A 20112-nucleotide genomic window follows, 5' to 3' on the forward strand; every position below is an offset into this window, starting at 1 on the left:
AGATAAAATCAAGTTAGTTTGTTGCTATGTCTCTTAACTTTTATTTTGAAAAAGCAATAGGATAGTAGTTTTGATAAAAACAATACGTTCTTTAAAAAAGGCAAAGGTGCTGCCATAATGAATGCTTCTGAGATGTATTGGCTGGAACTAGAGCACTGGGTGCACACTTGAGGCCCTAGTAGACTCGGGTGTGGATGTCTACGTATCTCTGAATTGCTCTTCTCAGAGCACAGCTTATCACATCCATGCACTCTCCTGAGCCATTTATATTCATCCCCGGGTTTGTTGTGGCAGCCTGAAACTTTTCATAGTAAGAAAACGGTAGGTAAGTACAATTCCACTTCTTTGCAAACTTTCTAATGTAGAAGAGTAGATAGTTGCTGAATCGTGGCTCCCTGCTTATCCAGTTGTAACACCAAAATAATGTTCTTACCATAGAATCGAGTGCTAAATTTCAACACTGAGCAAATGTTAGTCTCCTGATGGTTTCTGAAGTAATGTTGATAGTGGTCTCAGGTCAAAAAAAAAAAAAAAAGAGGGGTTCATGACTTGTTATAGGAAAAAATCTTAAATGCTGTTTAGGCATGAAGATACTCTTAACTCTTCTTTGCACACGAAAGAATTGGAAAAGCTTTCTCACTCACATAACACACTCTCTCTCAAATGCAGTGGTAGAAGATGATGAAGATGATTTCCCTACAATGCGTTCTGATGGGGATTTTTTACATAACAGTAACAGCAGTAAGGAAAAACGTAAGTGTGTCCCAACCTTTTCACTGAAAATTCGTATGAATGGTATGATGATAAGCCTGATACAAGACAGGTATTTATGCTCTTTTCTAAGCAGAAAATGTCAAGAATAGTTATTTAAATGTATGTGACAGGAAGTTGTTAGGTTATTTATTAGCTGCTTTTCATGATTCTCTGAGTTATTCTTAATTCACACAAATATTAATGCAAGCTTGTCAAGCTGGAATTTCCTATTCTGTGTCCAAAGCCATTTTCACTACAAAATTCTGTTTTTGTAGTGCATCATTCAGATATTGGGAACTGAGATTTATAACAGGTAATTACAGTTTTTCTTGCAAATGTTACCTGCTTTAGGAGTGTGGTGGAGCACAATGCTTTTCCAGTTAGGTATATCCCAGTATGGTTTTTCCAGGTTCTATGGCTACGTAATGGTTAAGTCAACATTGTTACTGATTCTCACTCATCATAATTTTAGCACTTTCTTACTGTATTTTTCCATGGTTATGATGAACAGAATTCTGATTTTTATTTTTAAATGATCTAGTTATTGTACTCACTGCATCCATGCAGTAAACGTGAAGAACTCGTGCAAGTCTTGCTGTTCTAGAAATCTGATGCTTCTGGCCTGGCAGAAGTTCTGTATGCATTTAAAATCTATTTGCATTCTTCTTAGACTTTCTCTTGTTTTCTGACTGAAATAGTTTAGTGTTTACATTCTCTAGATGTTGACAATTCAGTTAGTCCTAAGGTATTTCTGAGACTTCGATTCACGAAACTTTGAAGTTGCACTACCTCCAGTTTCAAATCTGATGGAATCTCCTGAAGAAATACTCACCAAAAGTGTTTTTAGAAATGTAAACACTTTCATCAAGAACCTGGAAAATATATGGGCAAAATGAGCCTTTTCTGTGTGTTCTGTTTTCTTTTTAATTGGCTATTGTCCCCATGTGTTACATCTTTCCTTGCTGTATTTAAGTGCTCTTTCTAGAGTATGTTACAAGGAAAGAGGAAAGGAATTAGAAGGAGCTTTCGGCATACTTCCAGAATTCATCATATGAGTAGATCTTTTCAATTATATAAAGTGCTTGCTCTGCTGAGGATTAATCATAATGCTGATTTCAGAGGTTAAGTAGCATATAACTCTGAAGTTTTGAATAAATCTTTCTTGCCTCTTATCACCAAAGATAAGCAAGCTTGCAACTCTCACCTGTAAGCAAGTGTGCAGTTCCACTAACCCTATTGTATATATAAAAGTGTACATTTTTTTGAGGACTGTTAAGTCAGAACAAATTTCAGAAAACTGAAAAAGCCTTCTTTAAAAAAAATGTTAAGTGAGAATTTAATTTTACTGCACAATTCATTTTGAAAGAGATATCTTTGTAAAACTTAATTTTTGTAGGATCATGTAGGAGTTTCAGCTTAATTTACCTTTAGAACATTTCTTCATATCTACGTTCTTCTGTTGTATCTGCTATATATACACATACAATATGGGGAATGTCATTAGGAAAGTCTCTATTTTTAGTACATCTGGTCATCTTAAAATACTTAAATGCAAAGTAAGTCACTTCATTTTTTTCATCACCTGTTTAACAGGAATTTGAAGTGATATCCATATTCCTCTTGTAAAAAGTTCTGTATCGAGTCTTTGGGAACTTAACATGCTAAGAAATTGCTGTATATTATGGGTACCTGTATATAAACTCACTTACTATAGCTCACTACAGAGAATAATTTCTGCAACCCCTTACTTTTTGCAGAACTTCTAATTCCAGTTGTTATGATTCCCGATTCCATTAAATTTACTTTCTGTCAATTATTTCTATGAAAAGCTTTATCTTCATTTTAGGTTTTTTGTGCCTTGGTTTGATTTCTAAGGGCTAAATTCATTAAATATTTAGTAGCTGAGTGCTGCAAAGCTTGATTAGAAATGAAAAATTAGTCTCTGCCCTAAAGTGGAATCGTAAGTCGTAAGTGATGCAGTAGGGAATTAGGTGTCTCAGGTTGAGACAGCCATGCCCATGTATTGGGCAGAAAACTACTCAGACTAACTGATAATGAAAGATTTATCCTCAGCTTCGCCCTTTTCTAAAGCTTTGCCTCAGAGCAGCTGTTAAGATTCTTTGGTTTCTCAAATTTCAGGTTCCCTTCTTGAAGTCTCTATCCAGTCCTGGAAGGACTGGAACAATCTTTTTAACTGTAGCTGAGAAGTGGTTGCCTGTTTGTTGGGGCTGTTCTGCAGTCAGTGCTCCAGGAAGTAAGAAGCATGTGTTCAACGTCTTATTTAGCCTGCTATGATAAGAAGGAGTGTTTGAGCCTACTGTTCAAACCACTAGTGCACCAATCTAATGCTCAAATAATTAGATTAAAGACTGACTTAAGGGACCATATTCACATTGTCTTTTGAAATTTGTTCCCTTCTGCACCTTTCCTGGGTGGGAGGAGAAAGTTAACACGACTATAGAGATTTGTGTACTACTCTGAAGAAGACATTTTGGATAGGGAAGCTTTTTCTTTTCTTTGCTCTCTAGGATCTTTGAGTGAAGAGCTAGGAAGAGTACTGTGAAGGTATTTAAATTTATTGGTCACTTTCCAATTAAAAAATCTGGTAACTGAAACAATGATCATTTGTATAAAACACAAAGGGAGTATCTGGCTGATGCATATTTATCCATTGGGATTTTATATTCTAAGAATGTAGAATCTTGGTTAGCAAGTGTTCCCATCCATCCACTTAGGAAAATGAGTGTATTTGGATTTAAATTACATAAGAATAGGAAGAGCAGGCAAAACCCACTTTGAAGACAGAAGGTGTTTTTGTACTGGAACTATAAAGATGGAAATGGTACAGAGGCTGAAGGAGAGAAATTTGATGTAAAACAGTGGATTTTTGCTGGATTTTTGTGCTTTGAATGGAGGAAGAATATTCACCAACATACTGCTGAAATAATGGGGTTGTTCTTAGAGGAAAACTAATCATACTGATCCTGCTGCTATCTACAGAAGATCAACAACAGTAGGCATGAATAAACGGGTCATGCAACCAAATGTTTCTTTTTCACTTAGAATTAGTTTAGTGACATAAGATACAAAGGTGGCATAAAATGGAAAAGATAAAGGAACTTCTTTCTATTTACTGTCTTTAAAATAATTTTCTGTTTCACTGGAAAACAGATTTGATCAAACAGGTGATGTTTGGGACATCCGGGGAAACTGTTACAAGCAGAATCTTAGGAACAAGAAGGGAAAACTGACCTTTCCTAACAGACATAGAGGTGTAGGAGAGAAGGGCTAAAAAGCTATTGAAGGCTAAAGCATGGTATGAAGAATCCTTTATATGAAAAGCAAGAGAAAACAAATCAGGAATAAAGCAAAATGCTTAAGAGACAGGATAATTAAAAAGGAACTACTTGGAAGATGTTGAAGTTAAAGTAGGAGAAAAATCATCCTGCTGCTTTTTTCAGTTGGCTGCATGCAGTTTGATCACCAACCTAGAAGAGCAGTTGCAATGGTAAGAACACTTTCCTGTTAGCCTTTGCTTTGAACCATATTGATCTCCTGATGCCAGGTATCATTTTGAAACACAGTCTTGTAGCTGACATGAAAAAAAGCATAAAAAAGGAATAGGAAAGATATTTGGGCTCTCCAAATAGAAAATCTCCTGACAAATACTTTTAATGTGCTGAAGCTCAACTGTTAGTGAGATGGGGCTTGAGGTCATCTTCTGAAATGTTCTGGGAAGACAAATGTCTCCTGTGATTAGGAATGAACCAAAATACTCCCATCCATTGTAAGGAACCTCTTGAGTGACCATCTCTTCAAAGAAGCAGGTTTTGCATCTTTCTGCAACAAGTTCAGTTTTGCCAGAATTATAACGGCTGAAAGGAACTATGGACACTGACTTTAAAACTGCAAGCTCTGCATGTATCACTGCTACTTTGAGACTAGTCATTAAGAAATGACTTAGACTGTATGATGACTGAAACTGTATGGAAGTATTAATGAGCTGTATGTAGCTGAGACTTAAAGATATCCAGGAACAAAAGCTGGCTTTTTTCCAGGGAATGAGGCTGTGTTGCTGTATCTCCCTTATAATCTACCATAGAGATTTCTGATATTCTTTCATACTGTTGCAGCCAGTGGTAGTTTCTTTAGCATGTTGCATAATTGAGAGAAAAATCACATCTATAAGCATTATAGCTGTGCTGGTAAGCCTGCACATGAACACGAACAGTCTACACCAACATGACAAATTATTAGTATAAGCTGTGTTTTTCAGTCATGAAGTGTTATGGGTGAAGCTCTTGTGTAATTTTCATTATTCTCAGTGAATCCGCTGCATCGCCTCCTTGCCAGCTTACACCACTTTCAGTCTCAGCCTCCTCCATGTTCCCTCTGCAGCTGTTAGGGGGAGGGAGAGCTGCTCTCCTCATTATTGTTTCTGAAACAGATTTTTCTTTCTCTTTCCATTTTTCTCCAGCCCCTGTCATCTTTACCTTTTAGGGATTATTCTTGATTAACATGAAACAAAAAATAAGCTGTGTTCTACCATAGTATGTATGCTTATTGAGATATTTGAAGTAGTGTGTAGTCATCTGTTTGAAAAATAGTTTGATTCCTTCTGAAAGGAGGGTGTATAAAACCTCTAGAGACTTAAACAATTGCTTAAGACCATGTGACAACTGCTTTCTGTTCCTGAAGCGTAGATACTGTGCTCTACCATTAGGAAACAGCAATTGCATTTCTCTTCCCTACAAGAACTGAACTGTTTGAAAGCTCTACTTTGCCCTTGCAGACAGATACTGAATAAACTTACACAAATATTTATTTGTACTTTTTAAACCTAACAGTGGCATGTTGACAAACTGACAGATTGGGGGGGGGGAGTGATATCCAGCTAGGTGATAAGTCATTAGCTTGCCCTATGGCATAGCAGGAGTTACTTTAACTTGCTGGGCTCAGTCAGCTTCAACATGGGTGTTACTTCTGCTTTCTAATATTTTCTGACATTAATGTGTAGTGTTTGATTTGTTATTATGTCAACCTACATAGGAGTTTGACATATAATAGGTACTTTTTTTGTCACACATTTTAAGTGACTTGTTTAAATAGCCTTAGCAACAGATGGCTTGGTTGACAGCATGAAGTAGTTGTTGGAACTGCAAAACCCACAGTACTTGGATAATTCAACACATGTGATACTTTTATCTTATATCATACGTTTTTACTTTGCGGTTTTTAAATCTATAATTACCTGCTTAAAGCAACCTTGAATGTTACGTTTTGGGTTTGATTGCATTTTGAAATTGTTCCGTTCTTAGTGCTGTATCAGATATGTTTTAAGGTTGCTCTGTGTTAATTAGGCCCCACTTCAAGCTGTCAACCTGCTATTGTTACAAAGTATTACCACTCCCTCCACCCACATGATTTGCAGAGTGCAGAGTAATAACAGCATTACAAGCAGAGTTGAAATACAGTATAGCAAGATGAAGCTGAAGGGATGTGTTCCTCCTTTGGAATCTCTTTCCTTATCCTGTGGATAGCTGAGAATTATTAGCACTTTCGATTTTTATTTTTAAATTAACTTTCTAGGCAGTCTGTTTTCATCAAACAGTTGTAATATAACCATACATGTGAAATACTTGTTTGAGTTAAAGGCAGCTATCAGTGAATGATTCATGTTTGTTTTTAGTGTTTCCGCATGTGACACCCAAAGGAATTAATGGCATAGACTTTAAAGGAGAAGCTATAACTTTCAAGGCAACTACTGCTGGAATCCTTGCTACACTCTCTCATTGTATTGAACTTATGGTAAAACGTGAAGAAAGCTGGCAAAAAAGGCTAGATAAGGTAAGATCATCTTACTTTTGTTGAAAAAAAAAGTTTCTTTAGCTTGAAATTGAAATTTTAAATGAGATGTTGTTAACTTTTTTATTCCAGGTGTTGCTTTTTTTTTTATGTACAACATTGATTAATTTTAGGTGCTTTCAGTATTACTCCTATAAAATGTTAAAGCCTCATCCTGACTGGTGATATAGTAGCAATATCCATCATAGTCTCTTTTCCTAGCCCTTGTTCAGATAGTATTCCTCTATTTTTTTGTATCTACAGAGAACCTGGCAGTATTCTGTAGTAATAAGTGTATTGCTTGCAGCCTTCTAAAAAGAGACCTAATTATCCACCCTTGCAAAATGATGTGCAAATCTCTGAAATGTTTTAATTGTGATAAGAGATGGTGGCAATACCGAAAACAACCAGTTCTAACTTTAAATGTCTCTTTAAGATACAATTATTTCACTTTCCTTTAGGAGATTGAAGAGATTGTCATGTTTTATACTAATTGGTTAAATGTTTTAGGTGCGTTGTATTAAATATCTGTTATTCTAATGGCAGCGATAGTTCATGCTAAGCCTGCTCAACCACTATAGCAACTCGAAAGGAGCAGTGTCTTCTCTCATGAGATGTGCTGGAGGCATGGCTAGGTTGTACTTCAGGCTTTGATTTCTAGAATCCTGCCATCACTGGCTGGTGTCCTGTGCAGTCCTCTAGCTGTTGTTGTCTCTTGATTTTCATTTAATGTGTTTCCTTGTGGTGTATATCACACTTCAAATCTTACTCCATATGTTTTAGTGGTACACGATTCAAAGAATGAACGCATTTGGACAAAATACATCCATGTTTGAATCCTTGCCCCTGTCTCCTGGGTCGTCTTTGTCTGTCCTGGCCCTGTCTAACTGTATTGTGACTTCTGTCAACACTTTATTTGTTACTGCTTCATCTAAGTAGTTGGAGGAATTACAGTAGAGCCAAGACTTGAAGCTTGTTCATAGAATCATAGGGTAATTTAGGTTGGACTAGAGACCTCAAGAGGTCTCTCTCTCCAACCTCCTGCTTAAAGGACGGACAGTTTGAGATCAGACCAGGTTGTTCAGGGCTTTATCATGTCTGGTTTCAAGTCTCCAAGGCTGGAGACTGCACAGCTTTTCTGGGCAGCCTGTTCTGCTGCTCAACTGTTGTTACTATTCCAGGATCTGCCTATTGTTTTTCATCCTTCTACTATAGACTGCTGTGAAGAGTCTAGCTCAGTTTCTTTATGACTTTCTTGGAGGTATTGGAAGGCTACTATTAGGTCCCACCACAAAAGCTGCCTGTTCTCCAGGCTGAGCAAACACAGTTCACTCTTGTTGATCAGACTTTGCTTAAAGCATGGATGAAGCGAACTTTTCTTGTCCCTAGGTTAGTATATGTTAATACAGAATAATATGTTAATATAGCATTTGAATTTGTTCAGATTAGTTATTGGTCACTTTTTTCCTTCCTGTGTGGACTAACTTTAAAGCACTTGTTTTTAGCTGCCAGTGGTTAACAAATTCAAACCTAAATTTCACTTTGAGTCTCATGTGACTGATGCCTCACACAGCATGAGTAAATACATTTTGAAGGGGGTCACAAGCTTATTTGGACTTGTTTTTCCAGAAATTAAAATAGCAAAAGTTTCTAAAAACTTGGAGGTTTTAAGTTGCTTTGCTTTGGTAGACATCTTTTTTTAAAGTCACATTTGCCAATGAAATTTTCTGGGGTTTACAGCACACTCATGGTAAAGTAATTCTAATACAAAATAATTACTTTTTATTTGTATTCCTCTAATTGCTAGCCTTTTCGAAGAGGAGATTTTTATTTAATTAAATAATATAGAATTGTGGTGGGCTAGCCTTGGCTAATAGCCAAATGTCCACCCAGCTGCTTACCACCCATCCACCCAGGACTAGGGGGAAAAACAGGATGAGAAGGCTCAGGGGTCAAGAGAAAGACAGGGAGATTGCTTGTTCTTGTCATGACAGAACGTTCTTGACTTGGGGAAAATCAACTTGTTGCTGGTATAAAGTAGATCCAGTTAATGGGAAACAAAAAGACAAACACTAGAGCTTTCTTCCCCCATTTCCCAAGCTCAACTTCACTCCTTCACTGCAGGCCCCTCAACCTGCTGCTTGCTAGCCCCAAGCAGCGTGAGGTGACGAATGGGGGGTTGCAGACAGTCCAAAACTCTTAATCTCTGCCACTCCTTCCTCCTCACACTTTTTCCCTGCTCCAGCACAGGTCCTCTCCACGGGCGGCAGTCCTCTGGGAAAAATGTGCTGCAGTGTGGGTCCTCCACGGGGCATGATTCCTTCAGGAAATATCCCTCTGCTGTGGTGTGGGGTCCTCCATGGGCTGCAGCGTGGATATGTTCTCTGCCCTGGAGCTGCTCCTCCTCCTCTTCTGGCCTTGGCATCTCCTCTGTTTCTCACTTTTTGTTCCCCCTTCCTCTTTCCCTGGGGTGTGTTTTGCTCTTAAATACATTTTCAGAGAGGTGCCACACACGTGGTGGGTGGGCTCAGCTGTGTCCTGCAGTGGGTCTGTTTTGGAGCTGGTTAGAAGCACCTCTGTCTTACTTGGGGCAGTCCCTGGCCTCCTCCCACAGAGGCCACCCGTGCAGTCCCCCATGACCAGCCCCTTGATATCTACACCCTTAAAGACAGCAGTTGACTGTATTCAGACCTCTGCTAACACTATTCCACTTCAGTTGTAGAGCTGCTTTTGTTTTTCTTTTCTCTTGTTGTAGTGATTAAACATGGCTTTATAAGAGTATCTTCTGTAACTATGGGCCTGAGCAAAAAACATTGCTCTGTCATCTGATAAATAGATGTGGGAGGAGAATGGTGTTGATCTTTGTACTTCTGGTTTTCTTGGATAGATGTGTAAACTGCTCTGAAAAGGAAGTAAATATTATGAGATGATAAAGCTCAGAATACCTTCTCTAAGAGAAATTAGAGGGCAAAATTACATTAAATTAGGCAGCTGTTTGTGTTTATGTTCTAGCTGGAAGGGTTTTAGAGCTCTTAAAAGTCTGTCCGGTGCCTGTGAAAGAACATCTAGCAGAGTTGAAAGAGGCAGCATCAAGTTTGTCCTTCATGTATCAGCAGTTTCATGCCGCTGGCTCTGCGCTGTGCAGGTTTGTCACAGGAAGAATAAGATCTCTGTCAGTGGCTAAAACCAATGAGTGTTTTACAAGTAGTATACGTGCCACTGTAATCCAGCTTACTCTCCTTTCCTCTCCAGCCTCCTCACTCTGCTAGTTTCAGAACTGCCTTTTACTTACCAGCCACACACAAAGGTGACTAGTAAGAGTCCTGCTACCTCACAGAATTACACAGCCTCCATCTTGTAGAGGGCTAGCTTAGCCTAAAGATGCAAGATAGATTTATGTCTGCTGAACTTGAAGCAAATATGTTTCAAAATTATAGCTGTTCTAAAAAATTTCTCATATTAAAAAAAGCTCAAGTTCAGTAGAATTTGTTGAATCTGGAGGTGACTACAATTTTACTAGAGATGAGTACAGTGTTATGAAGTGAGTATCTTTCTCTATAACCCCCTTTTTATAAAATAAAAGAAAGGGTTTTAAGTTACATTCTGAAGGTTGGAAACTATTTCTAAACTTTCGAAAACAAGAAATTATTATAAAAACATCTTTTAATTTTTAAGGAGACTGCTAAAATAATGCACTTAAGGTTTGTAATTTTAGAATTCTATATTCAGTTTTCTTTCTGTTACCAAAACAGTCAGATGGCCAGAATAAAATTAATACAAAACCATGTAATGTTATCTAAAGGTAACTGTAGTTACAGCTTTGCTTTCAACTTGTACTCTTAGCTGTTAAGATCTTGAGCTTGACTTTTTATTTTTTCAGTGCAGTATATTTTTCAGTATGAGCATCTTGAATGTATTTTAAAATAGACTTTTTCTTAAAATGGATAAACAAGGAAAGGCTTTGATCTCTAGTATCTGGTCCATTGTTTTATTTGCAACAAAATCCTTGTGATGATGCTTCTCTTGTTGTCTTGACTACAGCAACATTTTTCTGTTCTTGTTTCCTTTGGTCTTACTAATTGTTATTAACGAGCAAACTTATCTTCTGAACATTCAATTTTACCTTAAGATTAACATGTTTAGGTAGCTTATTCTGTTCATCTTTTACAATTGTAACTTAAATGTTTCATTAAATTTTACAGAGTTTTAATACACCAGTAATTTTTCTGCTGTGCAGTCAGTTTCCCAATTTCTGCCTTATTTACTTTTGTTGCCAAGAGAAGATGGCAGATTTGGAGTTGTCTTTTGACATGTGAATTATCACTAATTTGCAGATTGAAGTACAGAAAGTGTGGGGATTTGGGGTGAGCGGGAGGAGGAGTTGTGTTTTGGTTTTTTTTGTTTTTCATTCCAAGTGTTCTGCTAAAACTTCTATGCTTTCTCTCAATGACTTACACTCAAGTCATGCTTTATGCATCTTCAGGACTCTCCAGTTACTTTCAAAAAAGATAAATGTGCAAAATTTTGTGAAACTTACGTATTAGCAGTTATTGTCTCTTTGTGATAGTTTCAGAAGGGAAAAGCCTATGTTCACAGGTAAAGACAATACTGTCTTCATCTAAGTGCTGCTTTTTTTCCTAAGAATTTTCCTGAGGAAAACTATACTACTTTGTTTTACATCAAAACTGCTGTTTTGCTTTTCAAACTTTTCTTTAGAAACTGGAAAATGTGTTCCAGAGTGAATGTTACCACCAAATTCCCAGTTGGTAAACTCAGCCTTTCAGTATTGCTTAAGGGTTTTCCACTTTAAAGTTCTTATCTTTATCTTACCTTTAAAGTTCAAATTGGGTTGCTGAATAATTACATCTGCAAGAAGATGTGAGTGGTGTAAAACTTAACTTACTTCCACCTGAAGTGATTCTGAAAGGGGACAGAGAAACATCTTGCATATTAAAGCTGAACTCTGCAAGAATTTCAGAAGTGTTCATAGCTTTTTCACTGAGAATATCTAGCAGTATGTAGAATTTGCAGAGGAAATATTAGACTTAATCTGATTCTGGCATTACTACTTTTTTATTCAAAATAGACAATGGTATGGACATCATCAGTGACTCTAGTACAGTCACACACCTATTACGGGAAAATGATGTTGAGTTGTTAGTCTCTGTATGAAGTTCACCAAATGAATCACGTTCATCCTATGCCAGGATGTGGCTGTGACTCATTAGTATCTCGTCACATTCAAGAAGTTAGCTTTTTACTAGTCTTACTTTTCACCTTTTGTCATCACTGCCCAAGCACCTGTGTCAAGGAGGTTTATATAAACAGTCAGATACAAAGTCTGACCCTCAATGAACCATGAATAGCTGTGCTTAAACTAGATACCAGTTTTTGCTTGCTGATCTAGTTTCTTCCACATGAATTAAAGAAGGTATCCTCAAGGTAGCTAGTTCCCCAAGCTTTGTATTATATATGCATGTATATGGGCACATACAATGCATGCAAATAAATTCAGAAAATCAGCAGCTTTGCAATTGTTACTTGGAAAAAACTATACTGGTCATTCCATTTATTGGCATGTTGACTATTATCAGTCAGTTCATTCTCACTGCATCAAATGATCATGTAATTTTACAGGAGATAGAGAAAAGGAGAAGAATTGAAGAAGCATACAAAAATGCTGTGACAGAACTGAAGAAAAAGTCCCACTTTGGAGGGCCAGACTACGAGGTACAAATCCTGCTTTTGAAATTTTTAAAAACACTATTACTTTTAAAGATTGGTTTGTTTCTCAAAGGGGGGAAAGGGACGTGTAAATCGAGGTATTTGGTTTGTGCAAGTGTGTTCACGCCACTTCTGTTTTTCCACTTTGGAAGCTGAAACTGGATGAAGAATCTCAGTCCTTTGTTTTTTGAGAATGGAAGTCTATCTTCACCTCGGGCTTCCATGTTCTGCTTTTGTCAAAAGCATTTTGTTTGAAGATATTTCTGCTGATTTTTGATTATTTTTCTTGTACATTTGATACTGCTTATATGCAATAGTTTTGTACTTTCCCTTTCTAATGGTTCAGCTGTATAGATATGTAAACCCTGACTGCAGAGGCAGTCCTAGAATCTGAAGTTTAACTTGAATTGATTTTTAACTTGTCACTGCCACTTGAAATTTCGTGTTGACAAATTCAGTGATTTTAGGTTCCTTTCATCTGCTAAATTGCATATTTCAGCAGCTTCCTCCTCAGTGAGAAATTTAGTCAAATTCTAAGATGTTTAAACCACCTTCTGAAAAATAATGTAAGCTAATGCACCTATAATGCAGTTTGCATAATTTTTAAGAACTTGACCCTTTCATGTACATTAATCAAACACGTTTCTATTTACAAATCATAGCCTGAGAAATAGTACTAATGTGTTGAGATGTTTAAAAGATACTTGAGCTTAGGTTCTCTGTTGTGACTGAGGCATACACTGTAAAAGAAAGAGATGGATAGGAAGTTGGACTTTGTCTATCTGGTTATGAACCCAGCTGCTTCTCCCAGATATCCCTGTTGTAAAGTATTTTTTTGAAATTTGCTGGACCAGCTTGTTTTACAATACAGTAAAAGCAGTAAACCTAATTTTCTGAAATTACCATTTTACTTAGTAGACTCAAGTTTTTAATAGTTGACTCAACTTTACCTGCTGTTTACTGTTAAACTGTTCTTTCCAAGAATTTTCAATAGAGATCCCCAGAATTTTGTCTTCTCTCGTTATTTTTTGAGCACATACCTGAAATCCGCCCTAAGGCACTGGAATACTTGGAAGGAGTCTAACTACACAATTATGTTAATATGTGTACTTTACTGACACACTGGGAACATTTTTAAGAGAATATACATGTTAATTAATTAAAACCTAAATCTGATGTCAAAGCGTATTGACACTGTTACTCAGTTTCCTGGTTTTTTCCTTCTTTATACAACTATCCCTAAATTGTAGTTAGAGGGAGTAACTTCCTTTAACAAGTTTTCAGAGGAATTGTAATCCTAAGAATATTGGTGAAAATATTTGAGGTCTATAGAAGAAATTTGCTTCCATCAGGTATATGCATAATATATAAATATGTATTTCTAATATTAAACTTAAGTGGAACTCTCGTGTCTCCAAGATTTTGAACTACTTTTATTTCTTATGCTCTAGGAGGGTCCTAATAGTCTGATTAATGAAGAAGAATTCTTTGATGCTGTTGAAGCTGCTCTTGATAGACAGGATAAAATGGAGGAACAGGTATTGATACTTGAAAAATGTCTTAGTGATGGGCACATCATGAGAGACTTCTGTGACGTAAACTCAGTCCTGGGGTACATCTCCTGAAGCTATAGATATTTTATTCTGATACTGATAATGGGAATTCACTTAATATTTTTACAGTTAAATATTGTTACTTAACAGTAATTTTGAGAAAGTGACTTCACAGCTTACTTACAAAAGGATAGTGTAAGTGTTAAGCTAATTGAATGTGTCTAGTTTCTAATTCCTAAATAAGCGTCCTGTATAAAACTTACCTGTATGTAACTGATGCCCTGTGCAAATAAGAATATCAAACGCTGCAGTTGTTTTCTCAAAACCTAATCATTGCTCTGAAGTTTCTTTTGACTCTAGCAGTATGTGAGATAGGAAAGACATAGTTCTAATGATGTTTGTTTTTATTTAAGAATTCTGTAGGCTCTGGCTACTTCTCTGACTCATTTCTTGAATACACTTCAGTGACAAGGATCAGAAAGGGATAAGATGTATGTGAGGAAATACACAGAATATGAGAACGTATAGCAGTATATAAAATGAGAGGGAATAACAAAGTGGTGCATCCTTTGTCTTAAAAATGTTGAGGCTTATGAATACAGTGAATACAATGACTTGGTTAAGAATTAACTTTCTTTTTCATATAGTACCCAACAGAGTTTACCTATGTTGGGATCTTTTAGCAGAGAGTGACTGTTGTACTACTACATGGATCCTTAATGCTGATGATCTGTTTTCCTTAACTCAGAAATACACTCTGAAGTATAGATGAATTCAGTCTTCAGGCCCATTCACTTACTGAGAATTCCAGCAGGATGACAGCTTCATGCCTGTCATGGACAGCATTGGTAGTTGTAGCCACTATGTAGATTGAGGATGACACACTCTGTTTCACAGTCTATCCAGTAGCAGCTGACTACTAATAATTAAACCTATTTTGTTGCAGTCCCAAAGTGAAAAGGTCAGATTACACTGGCCGACATCCTTACCTTCTGGAGATGCATATTCTGCTGTGGGAACTCATCGATTTGTCCAAAAGGTAAGATACTTCTCATGATCTCCTCTGAATAATGGGCTGACCTATGATATTTCTATATAATATTTTGTATGGGTAGGTGAGATTTTTTTAGGTGTTTCTAGTAACTTTCAATGGTTTACTCATTTTCAGATTAAGTAGCTGGAATTGGAGAAGGACTGTTTTCTGTCTTGGCTCAAAAAATACTGATTTGAGTATCTATTTAGAATATTCTTGACTTGTATCAAGCTTGTCAGTTAGATAATAAAGGAAAAATCCCAACTTGCTAACCTCAGTGTTTTTAAGATACCTTCACCAAAATTCATTGAATTGATTTTATTAAAAAAAAAAAAAGTCTTTTGTATCAGGATCAGTTGACTTTTTTTTTGGTGTTACTGGAAACACTATGCTCCTCTCAGGGCTACAGTGGGAGCATAATACATAATAGGTGCATGAAATCAGCATTTGCTGCTGTGCTTGCTGCTTATGGTGCTTTTGTTTTCCTTTTCTTCATTATCTTGTGCTTGCAAGTTGGTACTGAATGCTCTGTTGTGCCTTTGTTCTGATTACTTGGTTTTTTCTTTGTCTGTCTCTGGTAGCCCTATAGTCGCTCTTCCTCCATGTCTTCCATTGATCTAGTCAGTGCCTCTGATGATGTTCACAGATTCAGCGCCCAGGTACTGTATTAATGTGTAGACTGGGGGTTGCATATCTTTGCTGTATTTCATCCTCTTCTCTAGAACCTGGGTTTTTTGTTACATAAATCACTGCTTGCTTTAAACTAGTACGTTGAGACAAAGGAGTTCTCTATTCCTGTACTAAATGGTTGTCTTTTTACATTCTGCTTGCATGCATATCACTTGTGCAGAGGCCCAAATCTTGTGAAAATGTTGGATTTAATTCAGTAGCTTAAATAAAAATGCCTACAACTTGAAAATTTTGCATTTCTGATTATAATAAAAGTAGAATAACACCTGTTTTGTGTGGGTTGGAGATGGTCTTTGCTTCAAATTGAATAGTTTTTCTTGCTTTTAAATCAAAGGTTTGATTTTTGTCTTTAACATTTGTTTGTAATGACATTAAGATACTAAATGTTAAGGTTCACTATTAACCATTTTTACCTCTACAACTAGTTTCATTACTGAAAGGTCATAAAGTATGTTGTTTACAAACAAGATTGGGGGTATGAGAAGTTTTACTGAAGAGTTTCAATATATTCATTTATCCTTCAGAAAATAAGTCTGACATCCTGAATATGTCAGTGTAGTCATAGTGACACATTCCAGTAATGTACAAAATTACTCTAGGTGCTTGCTCTGAAGATCATAGTTTGGAGTAGAATTAGGTATGTGAGTTTGTGTTTTCTCTTTAGTCTCAAAAAAAGGTGTTCAGACGTGGCATTCATGCCATTGGTTTCCTTCTGCTGTGGTCCATATGTGATTGTGAATATGGAGCTTCCTTCTGGGATCTGTTATTTTGGAGGTTTTTTGACATTATTAACTAACGCTGCAAACAACCTGTTTTTTCAAATAGAAGGAATGGATTTTCTTTTGATTGACAGAGCCTGGAATCGTACCACCTGCAGACCTTACTACCAGCTTTACGAGCAGGACCCTAACACTTAAAGGCTTGCTTATTGGACTGAAATCCCAATACTTGCCTTGACCTTTTGCAGTCAGTTAATTTCTGAAATTTGAACTTACCGCAAGGGAAAAAGTATGCAGATCATATTGCACAAAACTGATAGGCTCATCTACTGGTACTCCAGTAGTCACATTAGTTTTTCAAGTTTGTTTTTGTTTGGGAGGAAGGGGGAAATCAAGTAATAGAAAGCAAGTTTGATTCCAAAGATAGGAACTGGTTGACTGTCAGGCTATGGGTACATGGGCAGTTCAATATAAGGGAAACTCATAGCCACTAAAATATGCGGGCCTCCTCATTTTCACCTTTTATGCCTGTGATAATATTTGTGCATTTATATGATAAACCTGGGTATCAGAGCACTAGTGTGGCTGAAAAACTAACCATTTAAAAACAAATCTGAGGTTGACCAGTTCCTTATCACAACAATGCAAATTGAGTTAAGGATCAGGATCAAATGGACCGGAGTCAAGTTGTTGCTCTTTTCAGCTGCTGCATGGATTATACTATGTAGAAGTTACTACTGAGTACCTTTGAATGCAGTTTCAAGTTAATGGACTTACTGCAGAAAGGATGATCTTCTTAACTTAGAGGAAACTACTCTCCCCACACACCCCACCCCCAAATATTTTCCCTAGAACAAATTTTTGCCAGGTCAACAAGTCAGTCTACCTGTTCTGGAGCTTCATTGCTACTGAACAAGCAGGTGAAAGACAACTGAGAGCATGAAAAGAAAAGCAGCACACCTTCTTTTTGTGGCAACCTGCTCTGGACCTTATTAATATGAAATTGGCCTCTGTCCTCAGGCTGAGGATTTGGCTTGTGGAAAGGCAAGCTAATATCTTGATTCTGAATAAATGTGGCTTGTTTCTAGACTTCATTCATACGAAGGGAATTTTGGTATTGGTAAAAGGTTAAGTAGAAACTTGCAGCCTTGTTTTTAAGATTGAGAAGTATAAACGTATTCTGATGGGACCTGGTTCTTCAGTGTGCCTCTAGAAGGGCATTAGTTTGTCTCTGCCAGTTGAGTGGGAGGTTGTGGGCTTCAGACGCTGTAGATGTTTTGCAGATCACTTTCTTTAAAAGGACTGTCAGATTTGAAAATAGATTGAGCTGTTTGGAGAGCCTTTAAAGTGAAGAACTTCACACTTAATGTTCAGGCCAAGGCGGCATGGCATACAGATTACAAGTATTTTTGCAGACCATTCCTATAGCCTGCCAGGAACCCAGAGGTAATAGTGTGGCCTCCCCGGTGGGGAGGAAGCTGTGAATCTTGACTGTGAATCTGTGAATCTTGACTCTGTGCCTCTGAAACAGGTGCATTGACAGACAGCGTGGTGTGTATGTATGTACATAATGTACATACTACGTGTGTGTATGTACATACATATGTGTGTGTATGTACATAATCTACAGTGTGTAGATTATGTACAGTTTGGACAGGTAGTATGCACAAGGCAGTTGTAGGTACTGTAATTCCTTGGTGAAGCAGAAGTAAGAAACTGTTTAGATTGCAGTCCTGCAGGAGTGGAAACCAGGACAGGATGCCGCCTTCTCTTCTTTCCTTGCTATTCCCCTCATCCCTCTGCATTTAGCATAAAGCAAAAAGCAGCAAAAGACAAAACAAACATATAAAACCTAGCTTTGTCCTTAATAGATTAGGAGCTAGGGCAGAAGAAACATAGGGACCTGAAGGTGTTGCAGGTAAATATTGGGAGCATGGTGAGGATTCGTTTCCGAAAGGAGTGTGACCTAGAGTTAGTAAATTGAATATTTAAATAGCCCACATTCTTACCTGGTTTGAATTGTACTGTTGACATTTCACTGGAAAAAAAATAAATATAGAAGAATCTTTTGTAGGAAATCTGCTAGTAACTGGCAGGAAAAAGATGGCCTGTCTAACAGCAGAAACACAAATCTTTTGGGTGTTTTTAGTTCATTATAACTCAAAACCAAAACAAAACAAAAAAAAAGAAAGCCCCCAAAACTGGACTGATAACTTTTGCTTCTGTAGAGAAGTCTATAGTTAAAATAAGATAAACTAGAATTTCCCTCCAATTGATTTTATTTTGATGTCGTACTTTGAGGATTTTGACTTGATTCAGTTATTTTTTCCTGGTCTTAAGTGTATTGCCCATGGAGTACATAGTACAAACAAAATTACTGCTTTAAATTAAAAGTAAATAACATCTTTCAATTCTATCTCATATCAGAAAAAGATCATTAAGTATTCTTTCATTTTGCTTTCTAGTTGTTGTACTACTTGCTCAAATATATGTTTTATATGTTATTTTAGATGCACACTAGGCTTCATATTTTTGTAAGTTGTGCAAAATCACTTACAGGTTCAGGCTATTAATCTTGTGATTGTGCACTTCTTAGACTAATCTTTGTGTTGGTCAGTCAACAAACTTCTGCTTGTAGTGCTTTTCCTTTTAAAAAAGAAAAGGTATTTCTAGTAATTCAGGAAAATAGTGTCAATCGAATGGACTTACTTGCTGTGACAAGATTCAGTAGTCACCTACCTTTTGGGTGGAAAAAAGTTATTAAAGTGTTTCCAGTATCCACACAGCAGTGGATACCTTATATTTTTGCTTCTATTTTTATTTGGGGGAGAGTGGGATTTCGAAAGGGGTGGGGAACCAAAGAAAAAGAATAAGATTGTAGATGTACAATAAAAATCCATTTCCTGTCCCAGCACCCATTTTCATGCACATTATGCGGAATAAAAAAATGAGGTATTCATGTAGCTTGATAAAAATGTATCAAATATTTGGCCTTTAAGAAAAGCACACAACTGTCTAGCTAAATAATTTTTAACTTAGTATTTTATAATAGTAGAGTCTCTGTATCGTCATAATTTTTCTGAATGTAAGCATTTCTGTTCTTTTTTTCTAGCTGGCAACTGTGCAAAGATGCTGATGAAACAGAATAGGCATGCTTTGCACATGACTGTTTCCTTCATTGCTCTTCCAATATAACTTTTGATACGCATTCACTTTTTTAGAGCTTGTCTGTCTTCCTATCCCTCCACCTTTGTTCAGCTTTTTAAATGTTCTTCAGTGAATATCTTACAGTGCATTGTAATTCTATTTCGAGATACCTGAAGTAAGTTCCTATCTATTGAAATAAAACTGTCTTAGGTAGAAATAGTGAGTTTTGACAGTTCAGAGCTGCAAAGGAAGGATAGTAAGTACCCATAAAGAATGAAGTTGGAAGTTGAAGCAAGATTTTGGCTTTTGTTTCTGAAGGCCAGAAGTATCTGCTTGTTCTTAACCTGTTGTCCAAATTCAGCTCCTGCACAGGATTTGAAGTACTGACTTGTGGCTTCCAATACTGTATAGTCTCTGCCCAAGAAGATGGAAGGAACGAGTTAAATATGTGTTGTTTTTTTTTCCTTTAAAGGTGGAAGAGATGGTACAAAATCATATGACATATTCCTTGCAAGATGTGGGAGGAGATGCCAATTGGCAGCTAGTGGTAGAAGAAGGAGAAATGAAGGTAAACGTTTGGGTTTTTGTTTAATTGATACAAGATAATATGCTGTGAAGACAGATACTTTCAGTCTGGTGGACTTGGCAG

At 36.9% G+C, this 20112-nt stretch overlaps 1 protein-coding gene across 3 annotated transcripts in view; it reads left to right on the top strand.

Moving 5' to 3' along the window:
- The window catches only part of CERT1 (ceramide transporter 1), an 89782-nt gene that overhangs the window by 58696 nt on the left and 10974 nt on the right, over positions 1-20112 (top strand). For 2 of the 3 annotated variants that reach the window (XM_076363403.1, XM_076363405.1), the window contains 7 exons: positions 670-753; positions 6443-6600; positions 12235-12327; positions 13773-13859; positions 14821-14913; positions 15489-15566; positions 19936-20031. In XM_076363403.1, coding sequence (XP_076219518.1) covers positions 670-753; positions 6443-6600; positions 12235-12327; positions 13773-13859; positions 14821-14913; positions 15489-15566; positions 19936-20031 — 689 coding nt within the window. The remainder of the gene's footprint in view (positions 1-669; positions 754-6442; positions 6601-12234; positions 12328-13772; positions 13860-14820; positions 14914-15488; positions 15567-19935; positions 20032-20112) is intronic. The other variant, XM_076363404.1, reaches the window with a different exon arrangement.

This window comes from Aptenodytes patagonicus, chromosome Z, assembly GCF_965638725.1.
Source record: "Aptenodytes patagonicus chromosome Z, bAptPat1.pri.cur, whole genome shotgun sequence".
Classification (NCBI taxonomy): Eukaryota; Metazoa; Chordata; class Aves; order Sphenisciformes; family Spheniscidae; genus Aptenodytes; species Aptenodytes patagonicus.